This window comes from Dipteris shenzhenensis, chromosome 8 (assembly GCF_047967505.1).
Source record: "Dipteris shenzhenensis isolate YYH24624 ecotype China chromosome 8, Dip_SZ_1.0, whole genome shotgun sequence".
Taxonomy (NCBI): Eukaryota; Viridiplantae; Streptophyta; class Polypodiopsida; order Gleicheniales; family Dipteridaceae; genus Dipteris; species Dipteris shenzhenensis.
The window spans coordinates 33,046,440-33,059,576 of NC_141603.1; the positions used below are offsets into that span (position 1 = coordinate 33,046,440).

Genomic DNA, 13,137 nt, shown 5'->3' on the forward strand with positions numbered 1-13,137 from the left:
ATAGGCTGCTTACATCATGAACTTTGATAATTTTGGGCTTTGTGCTAGTTCTTGGTTAATAAAATAACCTTAGGTGAAATAACTTAAAAAAACTCTATTGTATAACAAAATTATCCAAAAAACATTTTATTGATTAAGTGACAAAAGACCACCATAGGTGACATCATGAAGCCATCTGCATTTCTTCATTAAGGCTTTTATAAGTCTTAGAAATTTGTACGGGGTCCTAAAACAACTCTTTAGCTACTCCAAAAGTATAATAATGAGATGTTTTGTAATACACTCCTTTAGTCCTTGCCAAAGGTGAATAAAAAAGGAGGAGATGATAGTCAATACAAAGTATAAGAACAAGTATACCTTTCCATGACAAAAACCCCATATTCGATAGCCCACTTACATCAACAACTTTAGATCTAGTGCTCCATGTTTTAGGCTAGTTCTTGGTCGGTAAATTAACTTAATATGATTCCATTTGTGAACTAAGTCGATAAAAACCTCATTGCAACACTAGACCACCATAGGTGACAGCATGAAACCATCATCACAGTTGAAATTACCTCTTTAGCTACTCCATAAGTGCAATGTATCGAGATGATTTTGTAATGCACTCCTTTTTATCTTATCAATATAAATCCAATAATTTTTCATGAAAAAAATGATTCATAAGCATTGAAGTCTAGCTAAGATGAGCCGAAAAGGACGAGATGGTAATTAATATAGAAAGTTCAAGAACATATATACCTTTTAATATACACGAAAAGTGCCTAATACAGATCTTTGTAAGCTTTGGGGTCCTAAGACTTATTTGCCAAGGGAAAATTTGGGAGAAATTATAGGCTAGGCTAGGTAAAAATGAGCATCCCTTTAAAAAATAAACCATTGATTGGCTAAAATTCACTAGATTACTGCTCACTGAACACCCCAAATTTTAACTTAAGATTGACATTTCCAATACTGCATCAACAAAAGGTGTATTGAAATAATACTAATTTACACCAAAATTGAAAAATACGAGATGATTATAACTAAGAGAAATAGGTTGTAGCATATAACATGGGATGATTGGGAAAGGAAAAAGATCAACAAGAATTGAGTTATTAATTTAGATAGTTGGTTCCATGCTTTTGACTTAGCCAGGAGGATGCCAGGAATGGGTCTATGTTGGAATAGTAGCATATAACTTAGAGACAGACAAGTTCTGCTTTGATAAGTCATCATAAGTATCACTTGTATTAAAAAGGGGAGTCTGCATACCTACCACCATCCAATGAGAAAAATGATAAGAACCATGTTTTAACTTAGTTGGGAAGGCATGTGTCATAAACACCCCTCCCTTCTTATGGGATCACAATAAAAATAGTTGCTCATGCTATAGACTTATAAAGCTAATTTTTGATATTATGCTTTAAGTGTAAAAATGATTGGGGTGAGTTTAAGGAAAAGTAAATAAATGGTTATGTAAGGCGGAAAAACTTAGTGTACTTAGGTGTGTGAATGTAAAGGAGGAGGAGGAGGGGAGAAACTAAGGATTAGAGCAATAAATGTAATTTTAAGATTTAGAGCATAAGGGAAGGAGAATTTATAAGAAAGAGGAGCTTCAAGGAATTTTAAAGTTATTTAAAGAAAGATTTTTAAGAATTTAAAAAAGAAGAAAATTAAAGAAAGAATTTTAAAGAAGGAATTTCAAAGAAGGAAAAATTAGAAAATTTGGGAAGAATTAGGGAAAATAGAAAGGATTTGAAGGAATTAGGAAAAATATGAAGCAATATGGAGAAATAGAGAACAATTAGGGGGAAATAGGAAATAAGGGCAAGAATTAAAGGAAAAGGTGGGAAATTAGGAGAATAGCAAATAAAGAAAGGAAAAATCTAGAAGAAATTAGAGAAAAAAAGAAAAAAAAGGAAGAAATAGGGAGGAATAGGGAATAATTAGGGGAAAATAGGAAATTAGGATAAAATAAATGAAATTAGGAAAAAAAGGGGGAAAAAAGAGGAAAAGCAAAACTTAGAGAAAAATAGGGAGAGAGGAAAAATAGGGAGAGGAGAAGTTTAAGAGAGTTAAACTTAGGGAATTTACCAAAAAGACAGAGCAGTGATTAGTTGGAGGAGAAAATATGAAATTGGAAGAACTAAGGGAAAGTTGAGAGAGAGCGAGAGAGAGAGAGAGAGAGAGAGAGAGAGAGAGAGAGAGAGAAAGAGAGGAAACATATAGAAATATTTATTTAAAAAAAGAAAAATAGACAAAATAGGGAGAAAAAATAATAGGGAGAATTTAGGAAGATTTTATAAAATTTTAGAAAACTAGGAATATATTGGGAGAAAAAATATTTTAATTTAAAAATACGCTTTAGATTAGGAACAAAAAGGGGGGGGAAATTGACAAGGGTGTGAGGGAAATTAGAAGAAAGAGAGGGGAACCGTAGAGAGTGTGGGAGGAAGTTTTATTTGAAGAGAGAGAGAGAGGGGAGACATAGTTAGAAAAGTTTTACCACAGGCATAACAAGGGAAAGAATGTAAGTTGCATGGAAAAAAGGAAGAAAAGGATAGTGCATGTGCGCGCGTGTGTGTGTGTGCACGCGCACGCATGCCTACCCCATTTGAGGTCCCATCATAAAATAAGGAAGGGAGTCAAGTAGTGAGCCCTTACTTTCCAGATGATGTGGGCCCTTTCCCTTCTACTACTAAAGTAAGTTGGAAAGATGCATTTATCCTATGTAAGATTACAAATATTTCATTGTTTAAAAAAATTAAGGGGTTCTTTGAGAGTCAACATTTTGGGGGAATCTAGAACACTAGAACGTGTGAATACTGAGGTAAGCGGTTGGACTCACCTGCATCAATCAAGACACAACAAGAATTAGAACCATTGTAGTGCTCTTGTAACTGTAGGCTTCAATGCCCAACCATCCTAGCATTATCTAAAAAAATAAAGGGATCCATAAAAATCTCTATGCACTTTCCACTTCATTCATATGGATATTTGCATGCCCATCTTACTAAAATATGTCGTATGGTATATGTCCTTTAATACATCTGAAAATCACTAATAGCATAGTGATACGTAATCTCTTGTATTTTTTAACCTCATCTTGATTTTAACTTAAGCATTGATGGGGTAAAATCCTTGCAGGATTCATAAAATTCTATCAGAATGCATAATGAAACCAATAAATCCTAACAGTATGCACCCTAAGGAGGTTCATTAAACCTTTTTAACAGTCTATTCATGTCCTTTCCCTTCACTGTGTACCTGGGACATTTTCAAAGTAAGGAGAAAATTTGAAAAAATAGACCTGTATATTATTTCAAAAAATCTTTGTACATCCATACTATATATATATAATGAGTAGCTCTCAAATAGTACAGTGCTATTGTTGGGGCTCCTCCTATAGCAATAGGCTGCTTTGAAGGTCTAGAGACCATTCATATATGGGTTTTTCAAAGGTGGGATTGCTCATTGAGTTACTGCAATGTATTCAACGAATACAAGTAATCTCTGTCTTCAAGTGCTCAATGCTGCATAGCTACAAAGGAAAATAATATAAACGGAAGTCGTGCAGCTGGCATCTGTGCAGTCATAACCAAGAACACACACATAGCTTTGCACCATGTAAATACTTAGATAGTGACTACATAGACATACAATATTGTAGCTTAGCTCAAGCTATTGGATCAAGAGAGATGTTGGCGTGAAGAACTGAGAGTAATGGGGGTATCGTGGCATTAAACTAGTGCATAGGCGACAATGCATATCTAGCCCAAAAGAAATAATTAATCTATGAATAAAAATATTTCTTGGGCTAGCAGCTTTGTTCCATGTTAATTACATGACACGAATATAATATTGAGCAAGGTACATGATTCTTTCTTAATGGGTTTGTCATGTGGTTAATCAACAAATTGGTTATTTTCTTGTCTCTTACGTGTAGGTGGATCCATGAAAAGCAAGGCATTTGATTGTTGTTTTGCCTTGTGGACCAAGGTAATTATCAACTCAACCCCCCTCCATTGGCTTGAGTTTTGGAAATAGGAGATTAAACTTACAAGAAGGTCTCTCTTCTTGTTTGAAGGCCATTGAGAATGGGTCTTGGATTGTGGGTCTCTTAGCTATGCTCATAAGAGTGGAATTGCATGGATCAAGTCCCAACTAGCATGTGCTAGGTCTATTGCTACAAGCATGTATTATTCGCGTAGTTTCTGAGTGCCATGCTCATGTACGATACACACTGCCCAAGTGAGAGAAGGGGTGAGGAATTTGTGGTTACGCACATAGTGCTCATGTGTGGATACGAAAGGGAAAAAAAAAGTGTAATTATAATGAACAGAAGAAGTTGGCCCACTTTGTTATGGAAGGAGCATGCCCTTTGGTAGCAGAGGGATTTAAAACACAATGTGAGCATGATTTTTGGATGGGCGAGGCTTGGCGATGCTAATGGGCACTACCCTTTTGTGCAGCCAATGTAAGGATGTTGAGTAGCGGCCACGTCAGGGCATGTCGCCGCTATCCACGAGGTCATAAATTAGGGAGCTTACAGACTATGGCAACTGCCCATGCATTTACTGAATGGCGAGTAATCTTGCCCGTCCATGAGCCTTGTGGAAGCCCACGGGGGAGCAAGTGTTTAAACACCCTTATGGGAGTTTCATGTGGAGAAGGAGAAAAACACACACACACGAATTTGAATTTTTGAAGGGCGCTAGGGGCATGAGAAGGCAACCGTGCGATGGGGGCAGAGATGGACGGCTGGGATGGAATACGACGCGATCCGCAGCATGGATCGAGGAAGAGGAAAGGCGAAGCGTTGGATGGCCAAGAACGGACGGTCAGGAAGAGGGTACATCTGAAGCGTTCAAAATAGGGGATCGGACGGCGGGGAGGGGAGGAGGGGGACTATATAAAGGCGTCGTCGTCGTTTTCATCTTCATCGTCTTCTTTGCTATTTGAATTTTTCTGCAAGAAACTTGAAAGCTTGAATTCTGTGCTTGAATTTATTCTTCATCGCCATGTCTGGCCGTGGAAAAGGTGGCAAGGGCCTTGGCAAAGGTGGTGCCAAACGTCACCGCAAAGTCCTTCGCGATAACATCCAAGGTATCACCAAACCTGCTATCCGTCGCCTCGCCCGTCGTGGCGGTGTCAAGCGCATCAGTGGCCTTATCTATGAAGAAACCCGCGGCGTCCTCAAGATCTTCCTTGAGAATGTCATCCGTGATGCTGTCACCTACACTGAACACGCCCGCCGCAAGACTGTCACTGCCATGGATGTCGTTTACGCTTTGAAGCGACAGGGCCGCACCCTTTACGGGTTTGGAGGCTGAGGTGCTCTGCTTCGCAGTCCAGAGGCTTTTCACACAATGGTGTTCTTTAACACCACCATCTTTTGGGCATTTTCAGCTTCTCTTTCTATATGTGGTATTGATGGAAGGCAATTTCGTTGCTGAAAGTTGGCTTTTCGTGTTGTTCGGTTCATTGTTCGCGTAAAATGCTGTTCCGGTCTCTTCGTCTCGCTTGGGCGGATCCATGTTTCTTTGCTTCGACCCGCGTTACTCGAACAAAAGCGTTGAATGAGTAGTGCGAGTGGCCAGCGATCATTTGAGTTTCAATCTTGTGGGTGTATACGCTACTGATCATTTGAGTTTCAAGCTCATGTTCAGAGGTAGGCAGCAGAGCTTAAATTTAAACTCTTGTTTGGTAATGCTTAAACTTTAGTCGACTGACAGTCCAGTCGTTTGCTCAACTTTTCCTGTGGATCTCGACTTCATGTAGGCCAGAATTCTCGGCTTCAGTTTATCTCTCGTTTTCGAGATGAATAGCTTTGTCTAAGTCCAAAATTTCACCCTGATGAAAAGCTTCGTCGAAATCCTTGCTAATTTGTCTAATGGAGGAGTGGCTTTTAGCTGGCATCCTACGGTGCTGCAAATTATCGGTGCTTCTCCTTCTGATCGCACAATACCTGTGCGCATACACTAGCACCCTTTTGGCCTCATCATCGACTAGGAAGGCTACAAAGGGAGAGGCTCTCTATCCAAGAATTTATGGGGTTCCATCTTTGAAGTTGCTTGTATACCGAGGGTCTGATTGGGGAGTTGATTTGTTCTTCCTTGAACTCTTGAGGGGATTCCGCCCTGAAAATCGAACATACCCTCTTTCTCGCTCCCCCTATTTCCCCAAACACTCTCTCTCTCTCCCCTCTCTTTGTTTTTTTTGTGTGCCCCTAATGGGTGGGTCTTATTAAGGTATATGTTTTGGTGGTGATGAGGAAAAAATGAAATTTCTTGTTTTTATTTATTGTGTTTGTATTGGCTATCATGCATGGTAGTTTGTGGATGAAATTGGTTTTTTTTGCTTTGTGCATGGTGGTCTTTGTCCATGGTAGTTGTCATAAAGACTACCAAACAAAGTTCACTTTGTTTGGTAGGATGTCTTTATTTTGTTCTTCATAAAAGTTTTTGTTTATCTCTTTTTTCTCTCTCATTCTCTTTTATTTTCTTTGTGGATTTTTGATCTTTAGAACAATAAAAAATCTAAAATTGTATGATATTCTAGTCTTACAAAGGTATATTGATTGCAAGGTAGAGCAAGATCAGAGCTTGTGCTCTAGCTATCATAGAAGATACCTTGGTGTGATTGATGCTCTCTCATTTAGCATTTGGGATTTGGGGGATATGTAGTGAAATTTTTGTAGCAAATACAAAGAGATGAATGGAAAGTTGTGATTTATTTTAAGAATTAGTTTGTTGATTGTGAATTGTGATTTTACTCATCAAGTAAAAATTGCATAAATTCTTAAAAATTCTTTGATGAGTGGTGATAGAGGCTTCTAGTGAAGTGGTAACTCTATTATTACAAGAGCTAACCATGTTTACTTGTCACATTTAGCTATTATAAACAAGAAATTGGGATGTGAAGAATTGTTAATGCGTGAGCTTATAAAAATGTGTCTAATACATTGTTCATTCTTTTGCATTTCTCTTTTAGGAATCATGTTCATCCACAAACTACCATGCATGATATCTCGATTAAAGGGATTTTTAAAGTTGTAGGAAATGAACTTACCTAGCTTTTGACATTGCTTCTACCTTTCTTTTTATTTAGATCCTATAGCATATGAGCACATAACACACTAGAGTAGCTAGATCAGTCTCACATAGATGATTATGTTATTTAAAAATGGACATGGTGATTTTTTTAATAGCTTAGTAGTAGTATGGGATCCTTCTTATAATCCACTTTAAATTTTAATGAGGGTAGGCTCATTAAATGAAATTCGCCTTGTTTAAGCCATGGTTGATGGATGGGTAAGTCACATTACTCATTACTTGGTATGCTTGGTCTCCATGTTTTTAAAATATTAATTGTAATTGAATTTATTTCTTTGGTGTATTTTGCATGGTTGTAATAATTATTTATTCTCATTGTCCATAATTTCTTCAAGAATGTGGTTTATTGGATGTGAGTGCTCAAGGAATGGAAAAGTCACATTATAGAGCTTGAGGCACATATTTTAAAATTACATTGTATCAAGGTGGGTTAATGGAAGTAAAGCTATTTGTGAAACATTTAAGTTCTATTATAGAATAATTGGGTGCTTTGTAGCTAGAGTTTAGCTTAAGCTTTTTGTTTAACTTAAATGAGTAAAAAGGTGTTTATGGAAAAATGCAAAAGAAAGTACAAGGGTGGTTAGCAAGCAAAAAAGTAGTAGTTTAAAAAAAAAAAGTTAGTTGATGTCATTAATCTTAATCATTTTGAAAATTTTGTTCTTCTTAAGGGTTATCCACCATTTGTTCAGGTAGCATGTATCCACCATTTGTTTGAATAGAGATATGAGGCGTGCTTCTAAGAAGATCACTCTTTGATAGAGTCGGCTTATAATCTGAGCATTAATCCATTCATTGGGATTGAACTTGAGTGGAGGCAAATGGGTATCGAGGTAACATGGGACCTCCAGAATGAGTTCTAGTGTTTTGCAAAAGATAGCACTTAGGCGAAGGAAGCGATTAATGTTGTTGCGTAGCTGGCCGATGCATTCGCCAAAGAGAATTACCACACAACACACACACACACACACACTCTCTTTGTCTCTCTCTCTTTCTATTTTTGTGATGCTGTTTTTGGTTGCCTAGGTGCATAAACATGATCATCATTGTCGTCGTCATCATCTCTCTCTCTCTCTCTCTCAAAAAGACCTTGATAACACACTGACAAAAACTCAAGATCTATGGTATTTTATATTCCAGCATACTACAGTCATAGACTGTCTTGAAATGTAGCCTTTACAAAGCATTGGCTAAAATATCCTTCTAGTAGATCTTGAATTTCTTCTTGTCTGCTTGGGCTGACTGTGTTTCCCTGCAAACATGGCAAATGATTTTCAGGAAGTACTCCAACAAAAGCACACCAATGAAAGAGTTTCTGTTGTGAAATTTAAGAAAAATCAAACAGTTTTCAGCTGTCATGTTTCTACCTTTGCATAACCAGGATATCGTACAACTAATTCTGAATTGTAAATCCGACACACGTAAATTACCTCAGAGCAACTGCATTGCAGAAAATGGTCCGTAGAAACTTAGCCCATCAAGCACACCATGCATTCTATGGTTTGAATCGCAAGCTTCTCCTTTTTGATTGAAGCGTCTCTTCTTCCCCCAATGGTGTAAAAATTTGATCAAGTTTTTTGTCTGTCACCTCTGACAAGCAAGCCGGATCCCACTAGAACAGCACAGGAGGACTTGTGAGTCCCTGATTTGAGATTGATAAATTCACTACTAAAAATGATTAAATGATGAGCAGAAAGGATCTTCTGACCACACATATTTCCACTTAGATAGTACCTTAGGAGCAAAATCTTTATCAATGATTTTTGCTCTTATGCCCTGCAAATATAAACCAGTAGACACTTAACAAGATAATAAATTTTTACCTTCGAAGACAGTAAGTTGTGGGGAGAATGAACTAAATGATTTACCTCATACATGTCGAGGGAGATGGTTCCCTTGAAAAAATGCAATGTTAAGCAATATTCCTGAAGTATACATTCTTCAAGTGTTTTTGTACGCCCACTGTGAATCTGAGTACAATACATTGGTCATTCCTTACATTAGAATGCCTTGTCCTACAATATCAATCATAACAGAAAGCTGAAGATTTTCTTATGTTTTGGAGTTTTTACGTTAATGGTCCCTGAAGTCTTATAATTATTTTCAATCTTCAAAAACTAGAACCAATCCTTCGCTCATCTCACCTCACCCTCAATCAGGGCTGGCCAGCCAGTCACGCATTAGACCAGCCTCGCCTCCACTCAGCCCCTTGCTTTGTCCACCTCCTCTGGCCTGAAAAAGGGATTCCCCACAAGCTGAAGAAAGAGATTGGCAACCCGGAAAACTACTTGTTCCAATCAAGATTGGCTTGTTCCAAGAATGGGACGTTTGGAGAAGAATATGGAATGGCGAAGCCCTTCCTTTGTTCATCCCTTCCAACTCCACTTCCTCCCTATCTATCCTCAACAGCCCCTTTTTCTTTCTCTGCTGTGTCAAGGCTTGCTATTTGGTTCACTACATACAGGCGGACAGCCACGCTTGCCCCTATGTTAAGGTTCCACTTCCCTTTGCTGCCCCTTCTGCCCTCGACTACTTCCACTTTTCCCTAATCTTTGCCACTCTTATCTCTACTACTCCTTTGGCCCCCCCTTTAGTTTCTCTGCCTCTCCCTATGAGCCATCCACATTCTTGAATCCTCCTTTCTTCTGTAGAGATATACAATGATATGGTGGTGTAGGATAGACTACGATGGTGAAGGTGCATGGTGGAGAGGGAGAGAGAGAGGGTAGGCTAGGGAGAGAGAGAGTAATACTCAAAGAGAGACATAATGAAATGGAAATGAAATAGGAAGAGCAATGAACAAAATGAAAGTACTCACATGTAGACCAAAGAGCTTGTAGGCTTGATACTTGATTGATGTGACAAGTACAGCTCTTATATAGAGCACACACACACACATATGAGTACCACTGCATATGGGATAACTTCCAATAAGACACGCGGCATCCATAGGACACACTAGACTAAAACTCACACTAGGACTCACTAGAACAAACCAAAATTGACTCAACTTTATTCCATTTCCTAACACCCCCCCATGGAAGAAAGGCGAGTGACTACTGGAATGGAACCAAGAACAGAACATGACAATGATGGTCATCGAGCTGTGCAATGATGGTTTAGAACTAGACATGGCTCCCATGCTAACTCAGAGGCAAGTGAGCATGGCTTAGAGGCTATTGAGCATGGTATAGACTCAGAGGTTCACCTAGCATGGCTCAGAGGCTCATCATGCATGGATGCATGACCAACTCATAGGAATCAATGCACCAACATCTTAGAACTCACATGCCAGGCCTAATAAATAGACATGGCTCCCATAGTACACCCCCCTCCTGGCTCCAGGGACTAATGAGGGACATGGAGCCACACGTAACAAATACATCATTTTAGGAGGACTATCCAAGGCTGAGAATCTTTATTGACCCAACACAAATAATTTATTTCATTCATTTTTGGGAAACAATCCAAGGTAGAGTACTCCTAACCATTATCTATTAAACAATAGATAAAGCTCGTCGGCGGTGAGATCTAGTAGATGTGGCATAAAGATTTGTTGGAAATTTGGCTTTGACTTCCGTGGCTGAAGCAGTGGGATCAAAGTGACGAAGGAATTTGTTATCCAACCTCATACCGATACGAGCCAATGCTTTCTCCCTGGGTGATATGACTTCTTCACGAGGACGAAGCTCCATGGTATCAAATTGATCTGAGGTAGTGAAGCGGTGGACTAGTAGCTCCCACAGGTAGAAATCCCATGGGCAGAAGTGGTAGATAGAAATCCCACGGGCAGAAGCGCTAGACTAGTAGCTCCCACAAGTGGTGGACTATTAGCTCCCACAGGTAGAAATCCCATGGGCAAAAGTGGCAGATAGAGCAACAAATCGGGGGTACCAATCGAGGCAATAGGAAGCTGCAAATGGTACTTCAACCGAGGGCAAAGGATGCCAATGGTCGATGTAGCAGCAACTCTTTTCAAGTAGGTCATTTCTTCAAAAACGGGATCCAAATGAGGTTGTTTTTAGGGCGACCAGCAGTAGAAACATCTCCCCAAAAAAATGAGCAAAAAATGGACTGTTTTTTAGCAAAAATGCTGTCTTTTTTCTCTACGAAGACGCCCACACAAGAATGGTGACCGAGTTGCTCCTTTACGGGCAGCAAACCAAGCTCCTTAGCTTCCGAAGGTGAGGCTAAGGTACGAGAAGAGAACAACGTGGGGAGAAAGGAGTGAAAGGGAGCTCAATCATGGAGGAGAGGATGGCTTCCATTTGCAGGCTTCCCTCATCCTCTAGATTGACCACGGAGAAGTGAAAGGTAGGAAAGGAGGCTCTAATACCACATGAAGGTGTATGGCGGAGAGGGAGAGAGAGAGAGGGTAGGCTAGGGAGAGAGATAATAATACTCAAAGAGAGACATAATGAAATGGAAATGAAATAAAAAGAGCAATGAACAAAATGAAAGTAGTCACATGTAGACCAAAGAGCTTGTAGGCTTGATACTAGATTGATGTGGCAAGTGACAACTACAGCTGTTATATAGAGCACACACACACATATGAGTACCAATGCACATGGGATGACTCCCAATGTGACACGTGGCATCCATAGGACACACTAGACTAAAACTCACACTAGGACTCACTAGAACCAAAACTGACTCAGTCTATTTTGTGTGTTAATACTTCGACTATATATACCAAGTACTTGTACTTCATTTGGTTGAATATTTCAGTTTATTCTAATAAGCTGAGGCAGGTATGCAGGTCCGGGGAGCAGAGGCAATGAGTTGCTACAGGAGCATGGAGTTGACTGTATAATGGGCATGTAACATGTACGGATTTTGGACAATTGTTCGAACTGTACGGAATTGGCAAGGCTGTGCTCATGGCGGGTTGTACAAAAATAGTATGTACATTTGTACGGACTAGTACGGTGCTGATGTAGGCGCAAATGGCGGGCTAGAGCAGCGTGCAGAGCTGATGTACGGCCGAAATGGGCAAGGAGGTCGAGACAATAGGTACGGAAGCTGGTACAATGGCTCACCCAGCAACAGAACTTGGTTCTCCGCGACAGAAGTGCGACAGGAGCACACGGGAGAGTGGGAATCAAACCTGTTCATGGCAGACATGCTACTTGTGCGAATGATGCATCTCAGGACATTACAGGAGTGGGAGATGTTCCCATCCTTTTGGATTCATGAAAGAAAAAGTATATCCGTGATGTCTGGTATGTTCTAGACTCCAGAAAAAATCTCATTTCATTTCCATCCATTGCCCATGATCAGCACTTGCTTGTGGAATTTCAGGATGATTAATGCAGGATCAAGGATTCAAAGAAAGGGTATGAGATTGTGGCTACAGGCACTTATGCATGGGTCTTTACACACTTGATGCTTAGCCCAATAATTAGCATGCTTTGGTTGTCTCATATGCTACTCCTAGTGATTTATGGCATGAAAGGTTTGGTCATGCGCATCATTGAGCTTTTCTGTACATGCATAATCATAATATGGTTGAAGGTTTGCCAAAATTACAGCAGCCCGTTCAAGAGGTGTGTGAAGGGTGTGCATTTGGAAAGTTACATTAACTACCTTTCAAAAAGGATGACCCAAGGATTTGTAGAGATATACAATGATATGGTGGCGTAGGATAGACTAGGACTTAGTCTATTTTGTGTGTTAGTACTTGGACTATATATACCAAGTACTTGTACTTCATTTGGTTGAACATTTCAGTTGGAGTTCATTTGTGTTCACTTCTTGTTCTCTTGTGTTCACAATCCATCTCTGTTCTTTTTTTTTTCCAAAAAAGAGACTTCTATTAAGTATTAAAGAAAACCGTTAGAGCAAGCTCCATACGGGAATAAGGGATACACCATGCAATGCATGAAAAGCTCAAGAGCCAAAAAGAAAGGATTGGGGCTGATAGTGCCATCTCAATCCGGTAGCAACCTCGGAGAAAAAGGGAGAACCCCTCCAAACTCCAAGAAATACAGTCCTCCTAGAAGAGGCTGCCCGCGAAGGGCCCTGCATGTTAGCCCATATG

General features: G+C 39.6%; 2 protein-coding genes across 2 annotated transcripts in view; one reads left to right on the forward strand and one right to left on the reverse strand.

The window, feature by feature from the left end:
• The first annotated feature begins 4,948 nt into the window (after positions 1–4,948).
• Positions 4,949–5,589, forward strand: LOC147899402 (histone H4). The gene has a single exon (XM_087378353.1). It carries the CDS (start codon positions 5,004–5,006, stop codon positions 5,313–5,315), a length of 312 nt encoding a protein of 103 aa, XP_087234479.1. The 5' UTR covers positions 4,949–5,003; the 3' UTR covers positions 5,316–5,589.
• A 2,631-nt stretch (positions 5,590–8,220) lies between these two features.
• The window catches only part of LOC147899403 (3-hydroxyisobutyryl-CoA hydrolase-like protein 5), a 175,211-nt gene continuing 170,294 nt past the window's right edge, over positions 8,221–13,137 (reverse strand). Inside the window, exons 13-16 of the mRNA XM_087378585.1 lie at positions 8,963–9,064; positions 8,829–8,870; positions 8,525–8,706; positions 8,221–8,346 (exon numbers count right to left, since the gene is read on the reverse strand). Coding sequence (XP_087234711.1) covers positions 8,590–8,706; positions 8,829–8,870; positions 8,963–9,064 — 261 coding nt within the window. The 3' untranslated portion in view covers positions 8,221–8,346; positions 8,525–8,589. The remainder of the gene's footprint in view (positions 8,347–8,524; positions 8,707–8,828; positions 8,871–8,962; positions 9,065–13,137) is intronic.

Coding starts and splice junctions, on each gene's coding strand:
- LOC147899402 (XM_087378353.1), top strand. CDS start 5,004: ATGTCTGGCCGTGGAAAAGGTGGCAAGGGCCTTGGCAAAGGTGGTGCC.